This window comes from Pomacea canaliculata, linkage group LG13, assembly GCF_003073045.1.
Source record: "Pomacea canaliculata isolate SZHN2017 linkage group LG13, ASM307304v1, whole genome shotgun sequence".
Lineage (NCBI taxonomy): Eukaryota > Metazoa > Mollusca > Gastropoda > Architaenioglossa > Ampullariidae > Pomacea > Pomacea canaliculata.
Genome location: NC_037602.1, coordinates 2,591,704 through 2,612,240, shown reverse-complemented (window position 1 = coordinate 2,612,240; position 20,537 = coordinate 2,591,704). Strand labels below are relative to the sequence as shown.

Genomic DNA, 20,537 nt, shown 5'->3' with positions numbered 1-20,537 from the left:
AAAAAAACAAAACAAACAAAAACAAAAGGGATTAGATAATATAAACTACGCTAGCAAGTTACAGATTAAACATGAGATCGTAAGTAGATTGTATTGCAAAAATGTAAGCACTAATCAAAGAATAATCTTTTAATAAACCTTACACAAAAGCTGGGAAAGAGTGATCGATCGAGGCCGGGTGGCTCTTCCAACGGACAGTTCACCCACGAACTAATATCTATACACATCTTTGGTTCACCCATGAACTCTATACCCCTTTTTACTCCATTCCCCTTTGGGTACTCAGCTGTTGTACACTCTTCACATACGACCTTTAATCAGTTGCACATGCAATGTTTTGTCTTCTTGCATGTGGTCAGTCTCTATTCCAAAGTCCATAGCACTGTTTATGACCAAGTCCAAGGCCTGACACCCTTGTGTGATACACTCATTACCACCATTCACACCTTTGCTGACGGTTTATCGATGACGTGGGATAGTCTGGGGCGAAATCAATGTTCACGTACACGTGTGGACTTTGTACCCAAAAATCAACTCTTGCCCACAGTTCAGTCACGTTTTGCCAACGGCAGTGAGCATTACTCAAGGGACTTCCCCCTGCACACAAACAACGTCACACACAGTCCACGTGATCACAATTCCGCATTTATCATTGGACTTTGACCCTCGCTAGCGAGAGTGAGTTATAAAGACGAGTCTCACTGTATAAAAAGCAGACGACTGCATGCGTAGGAATTGATGTTCGAGCTTTTTCGGATTCGTTGCCAGTAAGTATAGTAACATACTTGTTTAAGTTTGCTTCATCTGTAAGTTCTTAAATGAAGTGTGGTTGTTAATTTATGCCTTGTATTTGTGAAGCACAGGCAATTTGCGTGGTTAATCACAACATAAACAATGTGGTTATAGGCTTTCAGAAGATGTAGATGTTGGTAACTCTTTACTAATAATTAATAACGATAAGATTGAATATTATTACACATTTATATATATAAATTAACTTGAAATTCCACTTCGTCGTACTTTCTCACAGTGACAACGTTTTGCCATTTCATTTTGATGGATAGCTATTCGATTAATTTAACTCAAAATCATGTTTCTAGAGTGTTCGAACGAGGGCCAGTGATTTTCTAGCGACTTCAGACGATGTCACTATGTAGTATAGTGTTTAAATACATGTTGCTATTATTACTATAGATATAGCTATTTATAACTTCGACAAGTCTGAGTAGTTATTTATTAAGAATTGTTGTCTGGGAGTGTAGATAAGGCCGGGAGTGGCGAGTAGGCATCCATAAAATGCCATCAGTCACCAGAGTCGCAGAATCACACATCGCAAATGTGAACCAGCTGTATCGATTTTATTTCACAGCCAGTTGTGTGCGGCATACATATATAATGATGTATCTGTGCAACATTGGTTTACTTCCGCAAATCTCAGCAGGCTATTAAGGAAACATATGAAACATTGACACAGAAGAAGGCATTAATTGTGAGGCCGAGCATTATATATGTATTAAAAAGTGGTAGAGGTGGAAAAAACGTCTTCAGGCTTTTTCTTTACACTGGCTTTCCATTCTTGTCATCAGAAAGCACTGCATGTACCGACAAAACATGGAGCAACAGCAGGAACAACTGTTTCATAAGCTTGGAGAGCTTCCCATCGTTAATGACACCTGTCATCAGGTCTTGGATATTTACGAGCGCACCAAAGGGCACAATTTCCTCTTTCGAACAACCTTTGGACTTGCAGAAGCAACAGCCAGAGTCATTGCCGGCAAAACACTGCCTATCATTACGAATCACTGCCAGCCGCAGCGTAAGACCACCTTTTAGACTAACTTTGCTCATCAGAAATAATAGTTTTTGGATAGAATTTGCTTTAATTGTATATTGTTAAATTCTGTTATTACCCCAATTTACTAGCTTGCATGATGCTATTGATAGGTAGGCTAATGTTTTTCTCTACAATGAGAAATGAATGGTTATTCATTCTTTTTCATTGTTTGGACAAGTTTGTTAAATATTAAAAAGGCAGATTTAGACCTTGGCCTTACTGCATGATCTGTATAATATTTTTAAAGCCTTTCTCAAACTTCAAAAAGTAACAGAATCAAGATATGTTTAGTTTTTTGCTCGATGACCATTTTTTTTTTGTTTTGTTTTCAGTCCAGAAAGTAAACAATGTTGCTTGCGACACTCTAGATGCACTGGAGGAGAAATACCCAATCATCACTCGTCCTACTGATGAGGTTTTTATGATTATATTTTGTGCATGATCACACCACCACCACCAGATAGTGCTGTGTACTTCTCTATTTTCTCAAAATAAATTTTGAAAAGCTAGATGCCTTAAAGGAAGAGTTCTTTAGCTACATAAAACTATGAAGTTGAAGTTTTATAACATTGACAGCTTTTCTTAGGATGTAATGACATGATTGATAATTGTCAGTTTTTTTTGTTTTTTTTTTTACATGGCCAGTTTAATGTTGTTGGGCAGGTTCTTCGTGAGGGCAAAGAGAAGTATGACAAAACTCTTGGCCCATATTTGAACCCTGTGATTCGTCCAGCAGTGGCTGCAGTTAATGTTGGTGTTTCTGCAGTGAACATGAGCACTTCTGCGGCCAGTGCTGTTGTGAACAGTGGCAAGCAATCGGTAAATTAAAAAAAATTCATTTTTTGGTACCACTTCTTTCCTGATGCTATTCATTCTTTATACATTTAATATTTTTTTTCAGATAAAAAGACCTTTCTAACAAGTGCATGAACTTGGTTCCTTGATAAGTGTTGACTGCTTTACTGGTTATGATTATACTACTTTGTTAGCATTCATGTTATTGTCAGAAAATTCTTATTTTTCAAATAGCTTTAAAAAAATAAAAAATTCAGTGCACCATGTTTTTTGCCCTTTAATTTTTGCTACCAGGAGCTTATGGTTTTGCTGCTTGCACTGTTATTATAGATTATAGTTATTTTAAAATATTTCTAGAATAGAGTTCCTCAAATTCTAGCAGTTATAATGAGTATTGAGAAACCTAGAGCAGCAAATGCAGACTTGGCCTACTTTCGTATGAAATGTCCAGTCATTTCCTTTTTTTCCAATTTGTCAAAAGAGACTGAGCAGTCTTTTTTTTTCTCTTCAGGTTGGTGCTGTTGCCAAGCTTGGAACAGATACTGTTTCTGGCATCTACACTTTTGGGAAGAACCGTGTGACCAAAGCAGTAGACTATGGTCTGCAGACTCCTTATGGTGAATTCCTTCTGGGGCAGCTTGATGCCTCATTGTCTCTCTCAGAGAAAATGCTTGACAGGTACCTGCCAGAGGAAGGAGGTAGGTCTGTAATTGTAAAATATAAATTTATTGCTCCTTCTAATTGACAAGTATCTGCTAGAAGGAGGAGGTAGTCTATTATTTTTAAAAAACCCAGAATTTTGTTGTTTTAAATAGCTAATATAGAAATTCAGATTTATGCAAGCCTTATATCTTTAGTTCTTTAAGCATGGGGAATTCTGTCAACCAGAGGGCAAAGATGATGGAAAAGAGGTCGAAAGTGACTCGACTTGACCGTATGAACTTGCTGACACAGCGTCTGCACCACCGCTTGAACAAACGTGCACGGCAAGACTTCAAGCAGTATCATGCATTTACAAAAGAAACAGTTGGGCACTTGACCAAAGTTTTTGATGTGGTAAGTTGCTGAGGTTTTTGAGGCTAAAGAATTCTGATAAAAACATGTGAAAGATTTCTAATTTTATGTACAAGGCTATAAAAGAACGTTCAGTTTTCTGTTGACTCCTCCCTTTCTTGAAGACTTCAAGAATATGAATTTGTCTATAGATGTCAAGACTGAAGAATTCTTCTCTGACTGATGCCTATCAGGAGGCTCTCAAAGAATTAACTACGTACATCGATAGCCTGCTAGTGAAATATTCTGATGAGAAGCAAAATCCAGACCTTGCCGCGGTAAGCTGTCCTTGAGTTTGTCAACAAATGTTTTGGTGCTTGGTCAAATAAACATGTTCTTTAGGACTGTTTTAATAATAATAAATGGGTGATTTGTATAGTATATACGCTGGAGACAAGAATGAGACATGGACAACATACCAAGGAATAGAAGGATTAACAACAGTACTGATAAAACTAAGAAAAGACAAATATAGAAAATGCAAAGAGGAATTGGGTAACAGAGTCATGATTCAGCAGAGGAAGGCAAGTAGGGAAGTAGCAATAAATAGAAAAGGGTGAGAGGTGAAAAAGGATTAACATTCTGTAGACTCTTGTTAGGAGTAATGCTCAAGGAAGAGGTGTGTTTTCAGTCCACTTTTAAAAGATTCAGTGATGGATATGGAAGAGGAGAGAGTTCCATTGTTTTGCTACACAGTAGCTAAAAATCCTGTTCTCGTGACAGGAATAGTGAGGAGACGGACTTCAGAAAGGCGTTTAAAATTATTTTAGTATAGTATGACTTATTAGATTACCAAGAGGCAGGTGGTGCTGTACTTGAGTTTTTAAGTATTGCTTAACCTATGCTTTTGTTCCCAATGAAGTAAGCTTTACACAGCCTGTTGCCACCTTTTGTACCTTATAACATGAAATAACTTTCAAGGAATAAGCCGAGCTCATCCCATTAGCTTCTCTACATGGCTGTCAGTAACTGATATGGTCATATGGAATGAAAATTTTTAGATAATTTTAGCGTTGTTATATTTCTTTCCATATAGTCACTCGAAGAAAGTCTCTGCGGCTTGCACACATCCTGGGGAGCAATGTGTACCAGAGATTGATCCCGCTGGTCGACAGGTTGGAACAAATGACAGGCAATGTCAAGCAGCGTTTCTGGGGAGCTGTGGAGTTTGTTAGAGAATCCATTCCATCCTTCCTGGAAGTAAGATTCACTGTGTAAAATATGTTTCTTATAGCAGGACAGTTGTTCCAGTCTAAAGCAGAACCAAAGTGTTTTAATAAATACAAGCATGCTTAACTGTTCCATGTTCCTAGTCATTATTAAGCTTCTTTTCTTTGGACATTAGAAACAACAAATAGGATGCCCCCAATCTTTGGTCAGTACTGCAACGTTTTATTTTCACTGTTCTGCTTTCAATGCTGAAAACTGAGAGCATGCTTTGAGAAAAAAGTTGTGTAATTCTAGTAATTTTGAATCTTGACCTTGCAGTCCTAGATGACAGAAGAAAGAGCTTTTATTTTCTGAAGCTGTTCTTCCAATTTATGTAACATGCATCACACTTCTTTTTGTGGTAATCCAGAAAAAATCGTTGGATGAGATCTCACCTGAGTACCTAGAGCGAACCAAAGAGCTGCTGCCTAAGATCCAAGAGTTCCTTTCAGTGGTCATGAGTAGAGTCACTGACACGCTGGACTGGTTTGTGAGTAATGTTCCTCTTCCCAAATTTTCATTCGCTGTGGAAATTTCCAGCTACTCAAGATTTCATCATACTTGACTTCTATAGCCCTTGGAAAATTCTGGCATCATTCTTTGTCACATGGAGAGAGCACCTTTGTGATGACAAACTATGTCGTGCAATATTTCAGCAAAGTTTTCATTCATAATTTTAGCAAGATGTAGCCAAGAATATGAACTACGCAAAAATAATTTTGGTAAAATGAATCCAATGAGTTCTTGAAGTATTGATTTTATTGATAGTGTGATGCTATAATTTTCTTAAATCATTTACATCTTCTTCCTCCACCATCACCATCATTAGTCTTAACTTTGATACTCCCTGCTTTTGTTTTCATTTTTTCAATGTTGCCTCGCACTCTTTGCTGTATTTGCTTCACAATTTTGGAATTGTTTAACAGGACATTGTATTTGGTCATAAATTCAACTTCATAAATTGTAGAATGTGGCTTGAACTGCTTCTCAGATAGATAGGACATTAGGCTCCATGCACTGTGCACAAATGTGCAAACATGCACACTGAAGGACAAGGGTTTGGTTCTTGGTGTATCTGAAAGTGTTTGTATTGCCATAAACTGATCAGCTCTAAAGAATGAATTGGACATGAAGCATGAAAAGCCATTAAAATATATTGGAATTTTCATGCATTATGCACAACACCTAAAAATACAGTGAATACTAGTTTTAAAAAGTTTGTATGTGGTTGAAAATAATAAAGATTTGTAATCACCTAGTGATTTATTCGGTTCAGACAGTTTGTCTTTGTCTGACAGGGATTGCATACCAAAACGAAAAATGAAATGATAGAGATGGAAGAATTTGAAACAGAGAAAGGAGAATATGAAACTGAGAAGAAAGAAGCAGAATTTGATACAGAGAAAAGAGAATATGAAACTGAGAAGAAAGAAGCAGAGGAGAGATGTGAAGAAAAGGAAGTTGAGAAGAGAGAGAATGAAAATGGGGAATGTTGAAAAGGCAACACCTGAATGTTGAAAATGCTTATGGAAATAAACACCTTGCATTTTCAGAACTCTCTGCATATGATCATTTAAAAAGTGTTTCAGAAAAGTTGTTCCAGAAACAGTTTAATCAAATCGGACTTTTTAGCATAGCTTTTTGCTTTGATTGATGCTTCTGCTTGAACCATCTGTGCAACACAACTGCAGATTGAACTGTGTGATAAATGTGTGTGGGGGAGGTATCTTGCTGTATTCAGCAGGTTAAACTGTTTCAGAAAGTTTCATGTCAGTTTGAAGATGGCCTTTCCATGTTCGGATTTGGCATAATTATTACATTTGTGATTATTACTATGAAATGTTCATTAAAGCAACATGTATTCTTTATTTGGATTCTTGAATTTTCAACTTGGATTCTTTGTGTGCAAGACAAAACGTGTACTTAATATTAGTCATTCACAGAACAGCTAAAAAAAGTTTGTTTTGGTTAGTACTTCTGGAGCAAACAGGGGGATTTTGGACAAATTGAATCATTTGCACATCTAGAGAATTATATTTTCTGAAAAATTATTGCACCAAAAAATGTCAAAATACTGACCAGTGGCAACCATTACGCTGATTGAAATAAAGCAGTTTACACTATCAGTTCCGTATGTTGTAGATTTAAGAAAAAAACCATTAGGATTATAAGTTGGCTGCAAGTAAGAAAAATAGATTCCATGCTCATTGACAAAGAATTGCATAAGCAGACATTGACAAATGTAGACATCTCGAATCTTATTCCCGACAATGCAATGGGCATAGCTGGAGATATTCTCCATGAAAAATGTCATAGTCTAATGTCAGCTTAATACAAGCTCAACTTTTGTATATATTAAAAAAGTGTCATTTTACTTTTCCTTTTGAAGTTATTCGTGTACTGTGAGTAGGGGGAACAGGCATGTGCAGTTATTTTTCTTACCTATATTTTTTAAAGAATACTTTTCTTCTAATTTCATGCAATATGTAGCTCCATAACAGTTGGATGTATTCTTTTAAAGAGGTAATACCTCTATTTGATCAAACAACTTTCTTTAATACTCCATCAAAATTAATGGTATAACAGCCTTAAACAGTATTGGTTTGTCATTGGCATGGACAGCAGAATTTATTGGGAGCCTGTGAAGAATCAGCAAAAATTGCAGCATTTTTACATTTACAAATGTTTCTTTGTAAACTTTGATTAATCTTCAGTGTGTTCTAAAAAACCATTGTATTTAAAAAGTTTAATACTTGTTGATAAACGTATTAAAGATTTCCACAACTTCAGTCATGCTAGGACTTAAAGATGGGTTTGCCTGAAATCAATAACATTTTTGCTGTTTTTGCAGGCTGTTGATCTCAACCTTGAGCTGGATGATATGGAGATTGCTGATGTTGCAGTGGTTAACTGCAATGGTGCGGCCATCCAGCCAGCAGATTAAGGCAGCAACAGAAACTATATTTCAGTCTCTTTTTTATGTACATTTACTTCTTAAGACAGTTTCCTTAAAAAAAATATCCTGCACTTTTCACATTAAATCTGTGCTAATACCTTTAAGTAGAGGTTTACAGAAGAGACTATATCATGTGCATAGCATGAAATCTCTCTTTGTTTTCAGATCATGGACTATAGTTCTTAATTTCAAATCTTTTTGAAGTACACAATTTTGAAAACTTTGGGAGAATTCTGCCATCTCTACACACTCTCTTGCATTTCATTACTTATCGCGGTATCTTTTATTAAAGAATGCTGGGTCAGTTTTTAATTTTTAATTGAGAAGTATCCATCATTTTAAAGTAGCAGCTGTGAGATTATACCTAAATGAAGCATGTAAGTTTTATTCACACACACAAAAGAATGGTGGCTTTTGCAACCATTTTTGCTGTTATTAGCAAGTAATAACAGCAGACATCAACGTAAAAAGGTGTTTGGAATTTCTGGAATTTTAGCATTTAAACTTAATTATTCAATACCTTCTTTTGAAATCAGTTGAGGCTATAATCTTTTTATATTCAAGTCCGTCTTTCCATTTTTTCCTGATACAAGATTCACAATTTATTTTGAAGCACAAGTTTTAAGTTAAAAGTTGTATGTGTATGTGTATGTGTAAAATAATGTCATGATAAGCTTACTTTGGCAGGAAGGGATTAGATTGATAAAGAGAAGAGTCTATTTCTGAAATTATGTAATTGACACTAGTTAAACCCCTACTCCCAATAAAATGACCTGATATTTCAACATTTTCTAAACTTTTACACAGGGTTCTCGACGATTTGTAAACATTGAAATGTTTAAATGCTTTATCTGGGTGTTACCATTGCATCTTTTAAAAAAAGCTTTAAAAACATTAATGTTGGGCTATTTACGCTATGATTTAAATCTGTTGGGATCTTGAGTAGCTTTTTCTTTTCCTTCCTCAAGTGTGTTGTGTGCATAAATAAATGACAATTCTATTTATGTCATTACCAGCTTCATTTGACCAAATAAAATGTATGGACCTTGCCTGGTTTGTATACAGATTTGCAGCTGCAGTGATTTTTTTTTTTTTGACCATGCATATGTCATTTGGTAAATTAGAGGTCTGCACTACATAGAAAAAAATACAAAGAAACAGTATTGTCTGCAGATTAAATTTCGTTTGCAGCATCTTTGAAATGCAGCAACCATGCATGCTTTTTCCAAAGCAATAACACTAGAGGAGGAGGGGGATTAGTGTTTTACCTGGAGCCGGCAACTTATCCATAACACTGGAAGACAGGGGCACTTAAACAGAGCAGAAAGCATGGAGTTGTGTTTCTTTATGAACAAGTATTTGAATTTATATTGAGAGGCCTGATCAAACTTCAGAAGTTGGACCGAGTGCTTTACTGTGAAAAAGTTCTTTTTCTGAAAAACATGAAAGATGCATATATTTCTTCTGAACAAGTTACAACATTTATATCAACCACTAACAAATGATTCTTCCTAAATCGACAAGATAATCTCACACCACCATTTCTCATCTCAAATGTAACCTGCGGAGTAGTCTTTTCATTAAAAAATTAAAGAAGGTGTAGTTTGCAGAAAACATTTATTCCAAAAATTGTTTTGTTTATAAATTCACAACATCCTGCTCATGTACACTTTCAATGCACTTCCAAATTATACTTCCAATGTTATTTTTACATGTAAAATGAGATAAGAAGGACCAACATTGTACATTTTCCATGCACACACAGAAGCAATGCCATAATATGAAAGTATTTTGTTCACATCCATATCAAAGAATTATCCTGAATTACAAGCGCACATTAAGCACAATCAAATTTTTGTGTGAATTATTTATGTGTTTTAAGCAGCCTCAGAAGTGGAAAACATTCCACACACCATGTCATTCGAACTGACCCTTTTTTCTGCACAGATATACAGCACTAACCAAGCACTAGCATTAACCCTATTGTGACAATGTTGATTCCAATCAATGGTACTGAAACAAAAACAAAAAAAATACAATGATCATTCAGTGCATTGTTAAAACTGTTAAAAGTGATTATTGTTTTAACACCATAATTTACTTTCCTTAAAACTAGTCGTATAGAACAGCAGCCTGTTGATAACATATTATGGAGTGAAACTTACGCAAAAAATTGCTTACATTAAAAGTTCCTTCATTTTCGTCGATGGGGATTCTGGCACAGGGTCCTTGGGACCCCAAAAATTTATTAGCAAACATTCCATCATCCACAGCATCACTGTTATTTGAGCAAAATCTTATGTCATTAGAACACTTGTAAATATAGTTATAAAAATAACTTATAAGCGTAAACAAAGAAAAAGCTGAAACCAATGATAAATGTTTGGTATGATAATGCTTAATAGTGGTTGCTGTTGCAAAAAATGAATAAAATAAAAATATTGCAAATATACTTACTCCTCATGACTGTTCGTATAGAGCGAACAAGATTAAGCATCTGGGATTTCAGTCCTGGATCCTCACCAAATCCTTGCTGTGATGTACCCCACCCAACTGCAAATTAGGAATGGAATATTAAACTATGTCCTCAAATAGGTATTTTCTGGCTGTCCAAGCTGTGTTCAGTATGTATATGGCTTGAATCCTTTTATCCTTAGTTGTTTTGCAGTTTAAAGAATTCTGCATCTTTTAATACCAATACTATGTCCTTGAATACAATTTCTCTTACCTGTACATTTGAACAGTGAAGATCTGCCAATTAACCCTTGTGCCTTAAAAAATACCTCCAAACCTCTGATTATAACTGGTATTCTTTCAAATTAAATATAGTTAAATTTTATACAGTTCGCACCTGTAGATGTAAACATCTTCATAGCTACAGCTCAATCCGGTCGATTTGTCTGTATTGATCGAGCTAAAGGTTAGTTGACAAATCTGCTTTGGTATAGGATAGTGAACAAGGGAGATGTATTGCAGAAGCACATTTATGAGACATAATAATACAGTGCAATATACTTAAATTTGTATAAATTAAGAGTTAAGCATACCTCAACACTAAGAAAACAACAATCCAATGCAAGACACATGTTCACACCCACCACAGACCTTCAATAAATGAAGGTCCATGACACCCACACACCAGAAGCAAGGGTGTGGTTGGGGGATTGTTGTTTACTCAGAGCCAGCAACTAAGGCTATATCCCAGCAAGGCAGCCAGCCCTCTAAACAGATGCCATATGCAGAGAACCAGGCCTCACAATAATTACACACAGATAATAAGCAGTCATAAATGTTATTTAAAAGCTCATATACTGATGTTCCTTCGCGTAGCTGGGTGACTGATCTCCCTCATATTTGTCCATTGATTTTTGTGAAGTTTTGTGTCTAATGTTCATCAGTACATCTGTTACGATATTTTCTGGAAGGATTTCTGTGCCTATGCCATTTTTCATCTTTTCCTGAGCTATTTTATTTCTACTGTCACATCTGCACCATCTTGCCATTACTTAGATTTTTAGATCTGAGCATTGGCGCTGACTTCAAACTCTGATTACATTTCTGCAGCTGCTTCAGAAAGTTTTGATAAGTCGAGCTATCACAGCAAGCTTTATGTGAAGTACGGGCGGATCTGCAATGACTGACATCATGTATCTCCAGGAAGCTTAGCTTACAATGACCTGTTAGCATGTTGCTCTCGCAAGAGTTGTGCTGATGGAACGATATTTCCCTGAAGAGTTGCATGTCCATACAAATGTCATAGCAACTTTCTGATATTTTCAGATGCAGAATGTTATTGACTTATCGAAGATTCCATGTAATGGCAAGGCTGTATTCATCACAACTGTTCAGTAAGCCTGTTCATTTATAACCTTCCATTGTCTTCCTTTTATCATTACTGGTCAGCACAGACAGTGCGACCTATCTAGGTCTTGATGTTACAAGTGCACAAATCAAATTACTGTCTGTTTTCTCCACATCTGCCTACTTGACAAGCTTAAAAATATTCAAAACAACACTGCTCAGTAAATACAAAGCTTATCATACTACACCAGTTCTCTGGGACAAACTGGGACACCAACACTTTTCTTTCTCTGGCATTTGAGTCTGGAATGTCTTGCCTATATTACTTCTCACTGTGATTAGCGATTAAGTTTTCAAGGTTGAATGAAATTCAAGATCCATCTATTTTAGGGATACCTCCAGTACAGCTACTGGTCATCTGCTTTTCAGCCGTCTTTCTCTTTCTCTACCCGTTGTTTATGTCGTCTGACGTTTTCAAATCAAGGTAGCGTTTTAGTTGGGTCCTCTTTTCCTGAAGCATCACTTTCCTTGGGTGACAACTTACGTTAACTTCTACGTTATTTTTCCAGCATAGATGGCAAACTAACTGGACTGGTAACATAACAAATTTATGCTCAGTTTGATTTACTGTCACAGCCAGCTGTAAACACGAAACCTCTAGATAACTGTTTCTCTTTGAGTTTTTTGACAATGTTATTACCAAATCAGTTCAAATTAACAATGATAATAGTAAAAGAATTAAAAATTGAAATAGTTGTATACGTACTTTTAGCCAGAAATCTTTCTTCGTGTAAAACACAGACAGCGTTTAAGCAAAGAATAACTGCTTCCAACAGAGAGTACAACCCGAAAGCCATGTTGGCAACCGGAAGTCTAAACCCGGCTTGCCTCCCTTGCTGCGGATCACGATGTCGCGTCGTCTGCTCCACAGACTGATACAAGTTGGTGACTTATTGTTACAAGTTGGTGACAGACTGATTGATACAAGTTAGTGACGAACTGATACAATTAAGTTTGTGGTCTGTACTGTACCCTCTGCTGGACTAAGACTTTGATCACGTTTTTTGATGCATGCTTGCCTGGCTTTGGGCGGTCGAGTGACCAGGGGAGGGCCATAATTAGTGGTAGGTCTGCCATAGTTCTCTGCTGTCTTTTCTTGTATCGTGCTGCGTCCTACAGCCGACCAACACTAGACACTGTTGTAGTTTGATGAAACAGTATTTATTAAACATGAACAAAATGGTGCTACCTGCCAGCTCAAAATGCAAAAGGGAACTGACTACATAAAACCCCGGATGTCCCCTGACGGGGATAACTCTCAGGACACTGTTCTCATGTTTTGGTCACATTAAATTTAAATTAGAATTTATTAATATGATTACAAGACTTATCTGATTCTAAATATTACATCATTTCTTTGTGATTGCGTTAGACGGGTAAACAATATTTTAAAATGAAATTTGTTTAATAATGTTGTGTCTTTTTACACCGCAAGCATCAACTGCCGTGATGCTATCATGATGCTATCTTTTTTTCTCGGTTGTGTACAAACGCTTTAACTGTCAGCATGGAGTTTGATCTCGGACCTGCATTTGTAGGTCTGTTTTTTGAAGAGCACGAAAAACAAGCAGCATATTGCAGTGATCCTTTTTGGACTCATTAGCAAAGTTGCTGCTCGATCTCACAGTCATATACTCTTTTGTATGAATATTTGTTCTCTTTCTTCGCGAAATTAACCGATTAATCTGGAATTGATCCGTGGGATCCTTAACCCAATGTTTCATTTTTAATAGATCGCTTTTGGCAGGAAAAAAAAAATTCTGCAAATAGCGGCTGAATTCATTTTCCGTACCTAAATATTTACATGTCGCACATAAGAAGAAAAAAAAAAAAAAGAAACAACTCTGTCATGCGAACTTGAATGCTGTCAAATTGACAGGGATGGGGAGTAGCTGTAGCCTAGCTACAGCTACTGTAGCTGGCTACAAATTTTGTAGCTTGTAGCTTAGCCGGCTACAAATTAAAAAAAAGTAGCTTTTAGCCGTAGCTACATTTTAGAAAGTAGCTGTAGCTTGGCTACATGTTGGCTACTTTCACGACCATTCGTCGACAGCGTGTCAGCAAGACGACGACAGCCACTGCTGTCACTGCTCGGTGTCTTGACAGCCAGACACCACGTGTCTCGCACGATCAGTAACCGCAAGTACTGTGTCGTCCACGTGGCGGGAGCGATTTGAAAAACGAAGATGAACGTACCCATCAATTTCCAGCCTTATTTGAATTTTTTTACATTTTGCGAAGCCACAAAATGTGGCTATAGTTTCAAATGCAAGAATGGGTGCGACAGCACGAAAAAGTACTCAACGAACAAGACGTCGGCGTTTAATTTGAGAACGCACTTGCAGGTAAGTTCGTTGAGATTTTCATCGATGTTCATTCTTCATATTCTTGCTTTTCTGCTTTTGGAATAGAGGAGTGTACATGTTGTAAAGATTGTGGAAAGGTAAGGGGTTGCATCAACGTGATTACCGCAGGGGCGACGACTGATCAAACTGCTGTCTTTACCGTTTCTGTACTATCTATTTAGTCTTTGTCATAAAGTGTGTGTGTGTGTGTGTTTTGGTTTGTTTGTATAAAAAGAGCATGGAGGACGTTTGAACAGTATGGTGGCTTGAAGGATTTTATATTTAATGCTAGTATTTTAATATGACAATTAGCTTGGTAGAAACTTGCTGTGATTGTGAATGGACTTCTAAAATTTTGTTTCATTTTCATGTGTTTATTTTAGAGGAAACATCCACTGCTTACTAGGCAGTTGACTCAAGACTTGGAAACGTCACGAAAGCGGAAAAGGGAAGACGACGACCAACCCTCTGTCTCGAAGCTCTTCAAAGTGGAACACAAGAGTACCGTCAGCAAAGCAGACGTCAATTCCGCCGTCCTTGATTACCTGTTGGAATGCAACCTGTCCTTCTTCATGCTGGAGAACGAGAAGTTTTCAAAGTTCGTGTCCAGACTCACTGGCAGTTAATGAGCAGGAAAACGGCGAACCAAATGTTGGAGGTAAGTTTTACTATTTTTTTTTCTTCCTTTTTTGTTTGTTTTACTAGTTTTATTTTAAGTAGGGTGATGTATCCACAATTAATATATTTTGTTCTTGGTCACAGAACTCAAATTTCATGTGCCTCGACTACTTGATGATGATGATGATGATGTAATTTTATAACGCGCTAGTATCCGCATCACAAAGATGCGCTCAATGCGCGGTGATCCCAGCAGCCACCAAACTGCAGGTCAAATGAAAACTTCAAATATAAACAAGTGAGTCTTAAGATTTTTCTTGAAAGATGCAAAACTATCAGACTCCTTCGTCGAGAGGGGAAGCGAGTTCCACAAAAGCGGGACTACATTGGAGAAGGATCTGAAACCCGCAGTCTTCTTGTTAGTACAGTGTTCCCTCGTTTATCGCGGGGGATAGGTGCTATGATCAGCCGCGATAAACGAATTTCCGCGAAGTAGCGACATACATGCAATAATAATATATACATGTAAAACAATATCATGTGAGTGTAAAGTAATATATTAATCATGGTATTAATACAGTACAATAACAAATTAGTGTAAAAAAATTATAACTTTACTCAGAGAAACCCAAAAAAGTGATGCGAACTGGCTGCGAGATGGGAGATAACAATCATGGCTCGTCGCTTACGCATAGCAATGGATTTCTGTTATACAATTATTTCTTTCTTTCTATCTACAAAATAACCATGGTATTTTAATAGAAATACTAATACAGCTACATTTTTCGTCTTTTTCCTGTTGAAGTATCTATGGTATTCTGTAGAACGATAATTCCCAGCACGAAAATATCGATCGATACTTCACTCAAAAAAAAAAACCGCGAAGTAGTGAATCCGCGATATATGAACCGTGAAGTAGCGAGGGAACACTGTATTCCCTGACTGAACACTCGGTCGTTCAAGTCTGAAGTGTGCTGCTGAACGAAGGGTCCGCTGAGGTTGGTAACAGCGAATGAGTTCTTGTAGATAGACAGGCGCAAGGTCGTGAAGACAGCCATATGTTAAGGTTAATTTGTGCTCGATTCTCTTCTCCACAGGAAGCCAATGTAGGTCACGAAGTACAGGAGTAATATGGTCAGTTGTTTTCTTTCCTGCAACTATCCTCGCAGCCGTATTCTGCACTCGCTGTAGCCTCGACAACTCACTCTTTGAAATCCCCCAGAGGCAGCTGTTGGCAAAGTCTAATGTAGAACCGATGAGGGACACAGCAACTGCATTTGCAGACTTCTTATTAAGACTGGGTCGGAGTCGACCAAGTGTGCGAATATGGAAATAACATGCCTTGACTACAGAACTGACATGATCAGACATAGTTAGAAGATTGTCGACATAGAGGCCAAGGTTCCGTACGGAGCTGGAGAGAGGAATTCTAGCTTGACCCACTTGGATGGAGTCTAGAGAGACTTTACTAAGGCTAAGCTTGGAACCACATAGCATCGCCTCTGTCTTCTCATCATTAAGCTTGAGTTTATTCCTCAGCATCCATGACTTGACCTCTAAGCAACAATCTTCTACAGCACAAACTGCCTCACGCACCGACTCACTGTCAGTACTAAATGAAAAATAGAGTTCAGTGTCATCTGCAAACATCTTACGGTTCACATTATGCTTCTCAATGAGTGGACCAAGCTGAGATGTGTAAATAGAAAATAGAACCGGGCCCAAAACAGAGCCCTGCGGGACACCGCACAGCAATGGAACTGTCACTGAAGAAGCTTGATTGACCATCACTCTTTGTGTGCGATCACTGAGGTAGGAATGGAACCACTGCAAGGCGGAACCACCAATGCCCACCTCCATCTGGAGACGAGTCAGAAGAGTGGTGTGATCAATGACATCGAAGGCCGCACTCAGATCAAGGAGGACCACAAGAGTCACTTTCCCTGCATCCGCACTGCACAGAAGATCATTCATAAGACGCAGACGGGCTGTCTCACAGCTGTTCTTGGGTCTGTACGCCGACTGGAATTTATCCAAAATGCTGTAGCAGTCCAGGTGGAATGTCAACTGCTGAGCAACGACACGCTCCACAAGTTTCGAAACAAAAGGCAAATTCGACACAGGTCTATAGATTTTACACGAGCTCGGGTCCAAGTTGTGCTTCTGTAAGACAGGCTTGATCACAGCTGTTTTAAATTGTCTGGGTACAGTGGCAGAGAAAAGGCTAGCATTGACTATGCGAACTAGTACAGGAACCAGAATGTCAAGGTGCTGGAGAAGAACACTAGTGGGGATAGGATCATCCACAGACGTGGTTGGGCTACAACGCCGAACTAAATAGTTCATCTTCTGTCACTAGTTGAAAGTTAGAGAGGGCGTGCCACAAAACAAGTCACTGGTTTGCTCCCACAATATCAACCGAGTCACTGAAGCTGTCCATTATGGTCTTTATCTTGTCTTCAAAGTAAGCACTTAATATACTGGCAGCGGTCTGGTCATCCATCTCTGGAAGAACAGGCTGAGTCACATCTTTACCCAGAAGACCATTCACAACTGCGAACATCTTGCGAGAATCAGAAACTGCAGAGCTTAGAATATTCATAACATACCGCGACCTAGCTTTGACAATGATGGCTGAACACTGGCTCCTTGTATGGCGATAAATCTGACGATCCACCTCCAGTCTACTCTTGCGCCATTTGCGCTCCGCCTGACGCCTGACCTTCTTGGCTCGGCGTACCTCCGGAGTAAACCACGCGGTATCAGGACGCTCAGTAATGCACCTTTTTCACAGGCGCAAACTTGTCAAGAAGAGCAGTCAGGGTGCTGTTGTACAGAGCCACAAGCTCATCCACATTGTCAGGAGGGGAGACCAGGAGAGCAGAACGCTGAAGTTCAGTACGAAAAGAATCAGAATCCATGCCCCCCACATTTCTAGTATACACAGTCTTTCTCGGTAAGCCAGGCCTTGACATGCTTGTAGTAAACAACAGAAGAAAATGATCCGAAAATTGCATGTCTTCCACAACAATAGACCTAACAGTGTGATGGCCGGGTCTCGCAATAACCCAGTCCAAGGTGTGACCCTTACAGTGGGTAGAGGAGTTGACATGTTGAACAAGATCAAGGGAATCCAACAGCTGACAAAGTCTCTTAGTGTCAGGGTCAGATGGCACATCAAAATGAGATTCACATCTCCAAGAATAACAAGTATTTGTTGGCAGCAGCTAGGTTGGAGACCAGGGAATAAACTCTCACAGAATGCTGAATTAGTCACTTTGTTGTTTCTAGAGTAAGGAGGGTGATATAGAAGCAAGACATGAAACGTCAGTGAACCACGAGTGAGGGCAAAACTGAGTGACTCAAAAGTCTTTGAACGTTTCTGACACCAAAGGCCTCAGAAGCACGGATTTCTTATATACAGCAGCAATCCCACCCACCACATCTATCTCCAGACCTGGGATTGTGAATGAACTTGCAGGGCGAGAAGTACGTGGGATTGGGACACCTCCTGCCTCAGCTCAACACCCTCAAGATCCGCATCGAGCAACAGAAGTCCAAGCTAGAAATCTGTGGTCCCCTAGCTACTGCTGTCCTGAATGGGTTGGAGACCAGATTTGCTGCGGGCGGCCCGGTGGCGCAACGGTTAGCGCTGTTAGCGCCTGTCACCAATACAGTGAAGGTTGGCTGCCCAGAGTTCATTTCTCGTCTCGGGCACGCTGTTCTTTCTCTGCACGTGGCATCTGTTTACAGGGCTGGCTGCCTTGCCGTGATATAGCCTTAGTTGCTGACACGGCGTAAAACACCAACCCCCCCCACCCCCCACACCACCAGATTTGCTGATGCCTATAAGGACCAAGACACCCTGCTTGCAACTGTGTCGAACCAAGTGAGGGAGAGTTTTCATTATTCAGTGTATTTTTTCTTCATTTATAAGCTACTCTGTGTCACTGTTCTTTTGAGAATGAGAAGAATGTGAAGCGCTTAGAGCTCAGATTACACGAGAATAAGCGCTATACAAATATCCGTAAATAAATTAAAAAATTAACTTTTAACGGGAGGTGGGGGGAGGAGGGTGTTGATTAAAAAAACAAAACATAATATTCACTGTCACTGGTCTTTTGACACTTGCCTACAAATCAAAATAAGTACATAAAAACCAGTACATTTAAAAAAATTAATTAAAAAACAACAATAAGAAAAAAAAATTAACGAAATTAAACAAAGCATTAATTATTGTGCATATTATTGTTTCAGGTGCAAGTTGATGTGGACTGGGGACCAAACCCTGCGTGAGAAATGCAGATCCCTCTTGACTGCAGAGGCAGCAATGATGGACACGCCAGTCCAGTCCCCAACCAAGTGCTCAGCTGAACAGCCAGACTTCATCATTTATGAAGAAGATACCGGCACCCCTGAGACAACTACCTTCCTGATGTCTGGATTGTCACAGAATGTCAGTGAACTGGACAAATAGCCCACGATCAAACAACTCTATCTGCGCACCAACACCGTCTTGCCAAGCAGTGCTGCGGTTGAGAGATAGTTCAGTCTGGCAGGACTTATCATGACAAAGCTGCGCACTAGGGGGACAGACAGCAACTTCGAGGCCAAAGTTCTGGTCAAGTTCAATTCCATGAAGGACTGAAAGCATGTAGATTTGTTTTAACAGTATTCACAAATTATCAGCACTAAGTCAAAAGTTTGTTTTATACCTTTGCATTTTGTTGTTAATATGGAGTTTTTGGTGGTCTCAGATCAGAATAAAGGTCAATGTATATAAAAACCAGTTCTTGTGTTAGCAAGTAATATAGTGTTTTTTGTGTATGTTTGATGTTTGTGTATGTTGCTACAGCCAGCTGGCTACAGCCAACTTTTATAACATTACGCTTTTAAAAGTAGCCAAAAGAAGCTGGCTACATTTTAAAAGTAGCCCAAAGTAGCTGGCTACGTTTTGGAAAATTGTAGCTGTAGTGTAGCTGGCTACATTTTGAAAAAAAGTAGCTTTAGCGTAGCCGGCTACAAATTAAAAGTAGCTTGCCCATCCCTGCAAATTGAGAAATACATTTACGATTGCACATGGTTGCCATAACATTCTCATTTTTGTTTCTCTCTCCATCCTCGACCCCCCCCCCCTCCACACACACACACACATATTTCTCTCATGCATTAATTTGTCAAAAAGAGTTGCATAGGATAACTGTAGCTCTTTATTGCCCAGACATGCTTGAGTATGTCATGTGTTGAGATACAGAGAGGCAAGATACAGAACGAGGCATCGAAATTAACTATATATAACACCTCGATCTAGATCTTGACCTCAGACAAAGGAGACCCTCAATTTCTTCTAATTCCTCTGCATATACACCTAAACGTATATACATATATTTTCATTATATAACCGTAAATCGACATAATTTACAAATCATAATAAATCAAAATAAAGTATTAAATTTCAAGATGACCATAACTACGTTTAAAGGTAAACATTGTGACCGTTTGTGGAACACCTGCTGTATATAAAAAAGGTAAGGTCATCATCCTTTTTGGGTCGTTGGGGAGTGAAATGTTGTAGACCACAATTTTCTATGGACCAGCTTTATGTGAAGGCGGTTATCCTTTTTTCTTCCTTGCTGACTTGCCTTCCCCAACCCTTCATGGGGTAAGGTATCCACTCCCAACGGCTAGGTAGAGGAAAATCAAACCGGCTCATCTCCTGATTCGTCCACCAATGCTCTAACCACTGAGTTATCCACTTTCCCTCAGTGGGTACTTGAGTTGCAGATATCACAAAAAATTCACAAACAGTAGCAGTACGGAAATTTACTTTCTGCACGAACGATTACGTATTCCCTGAGAAACAGAT

At 38.6% G+C, this 20,537-nt stretch overlaps 2 protein-coding genes across 3 annotated transcripts; one reads left to right on the top strand and one right to left on the bottom strand.

Annotated features, from left to right (window-relative positions):
* Positions 1-632: 632 nt before the first annotated feature.
* On the top strand, positions 633-8,911 carry LOC112553736 (perilipin-2-like). 2 transcript variants are annotated; one of them, XM_025221151.1, is made up of 10 exons: positions 633-767; positions 1,587-1,816; positions 2,167-2,249; positions 2,498-2,653; positions 3,141-3,327; positions 3,518-3,685; positions 3,835-3,960; positions 4,719-4,882; positions 5,262-5,381; positions 7,743-8,911. In XM_025221151.1, the coding sequence occupies exons 1-6, from the start codon at positions 739-741 to the stop codon at positions 3,559-3,561; spliced, it is 729 nt and encodes a 242-aa protein (XP_025076936.1). In that variant the 5' UTR covers positions 633-738; the 3' UTR covers positions 3,562-3,685; positions 3,835-3,960; positions 4,719-4,882; positions 5,262-5,381; positions 7,743-8,911. The 2 variants fall into 2 exon arrangements, with proteins under 2 accessions (XP_025076936.1, XP_025076935.1); XM_025221150.1 differs by lacking the exon at positions 7,743-8,911 and adding an exon at positions 6,190-6,759.
* A 536-nt stretch (positions 8,912-9,447) lies between these two features.
* LOC112553737 (immediate early response 3-interacting protein 1-like) lies at positions 9,448-12,551 on the bottom strand. Its single transcript, XM_025221152.1, has 3 exons — positions 12,415-12,551; positions 10,305-10,400; positions 9,448-9,860 (listed from the first exon to the last, which is right to left on the bottom strand). Exons 1-3 carry the CDS (start codon positions 12,503-12,505, stop codon positions 9,805-9,807), a joined length of 243 nt encoding a protein of 80 aa, XP_025076937.1. The 5' UTR covers positions 12,506-12,551; the 3' UTR covers positions 9,448-9,804.
* Positions 12,552-20,537: the final 7,986 nt, after the last annotated feature.

Coding starts and splice junctions, on each gene's coding strand:
- LOC112553736 (XM_025221151.1), top strand. CDS start 739: ATGTTCGAGCTTTTTCGGATTCGTTGCCA. Junction 768..1,586: donor CTTTTTCGGATTCGTTGCCA/GTAAGTATAGTA, acceptor TCTTGTCATCAG/AAAGCACTGCATGTACCGAC. Junction 2,654..3,140: donor TGAACAGTGGCAAGCAATCG/GTAAATTAAAAA, acceptor TTTTCTCTTCAG/GTTGGTGCTGTTGCCAAGCT.
- LOC112553737 (XM_025221152.1), bottom strand. CDS start 12,505: ATGGCTTTCGGGTTGTACTCTCTGTTGGAAGCAGTTATTCTTTGCTTA. Junction 10,401..12,414: donor AGAAAGATTTCTGGCTAAAA/GTACGTATACAA, acceptor CCTAATTTGCAG/TTGGGTGGGGTACATCACAG. Junction 9,861..10,304: donor TATACGAACAGTCATGAGGA/GTAAGTATATTT, acceptor TTTTTGTTTCAG/TACCATTGATTGGAATCAAC.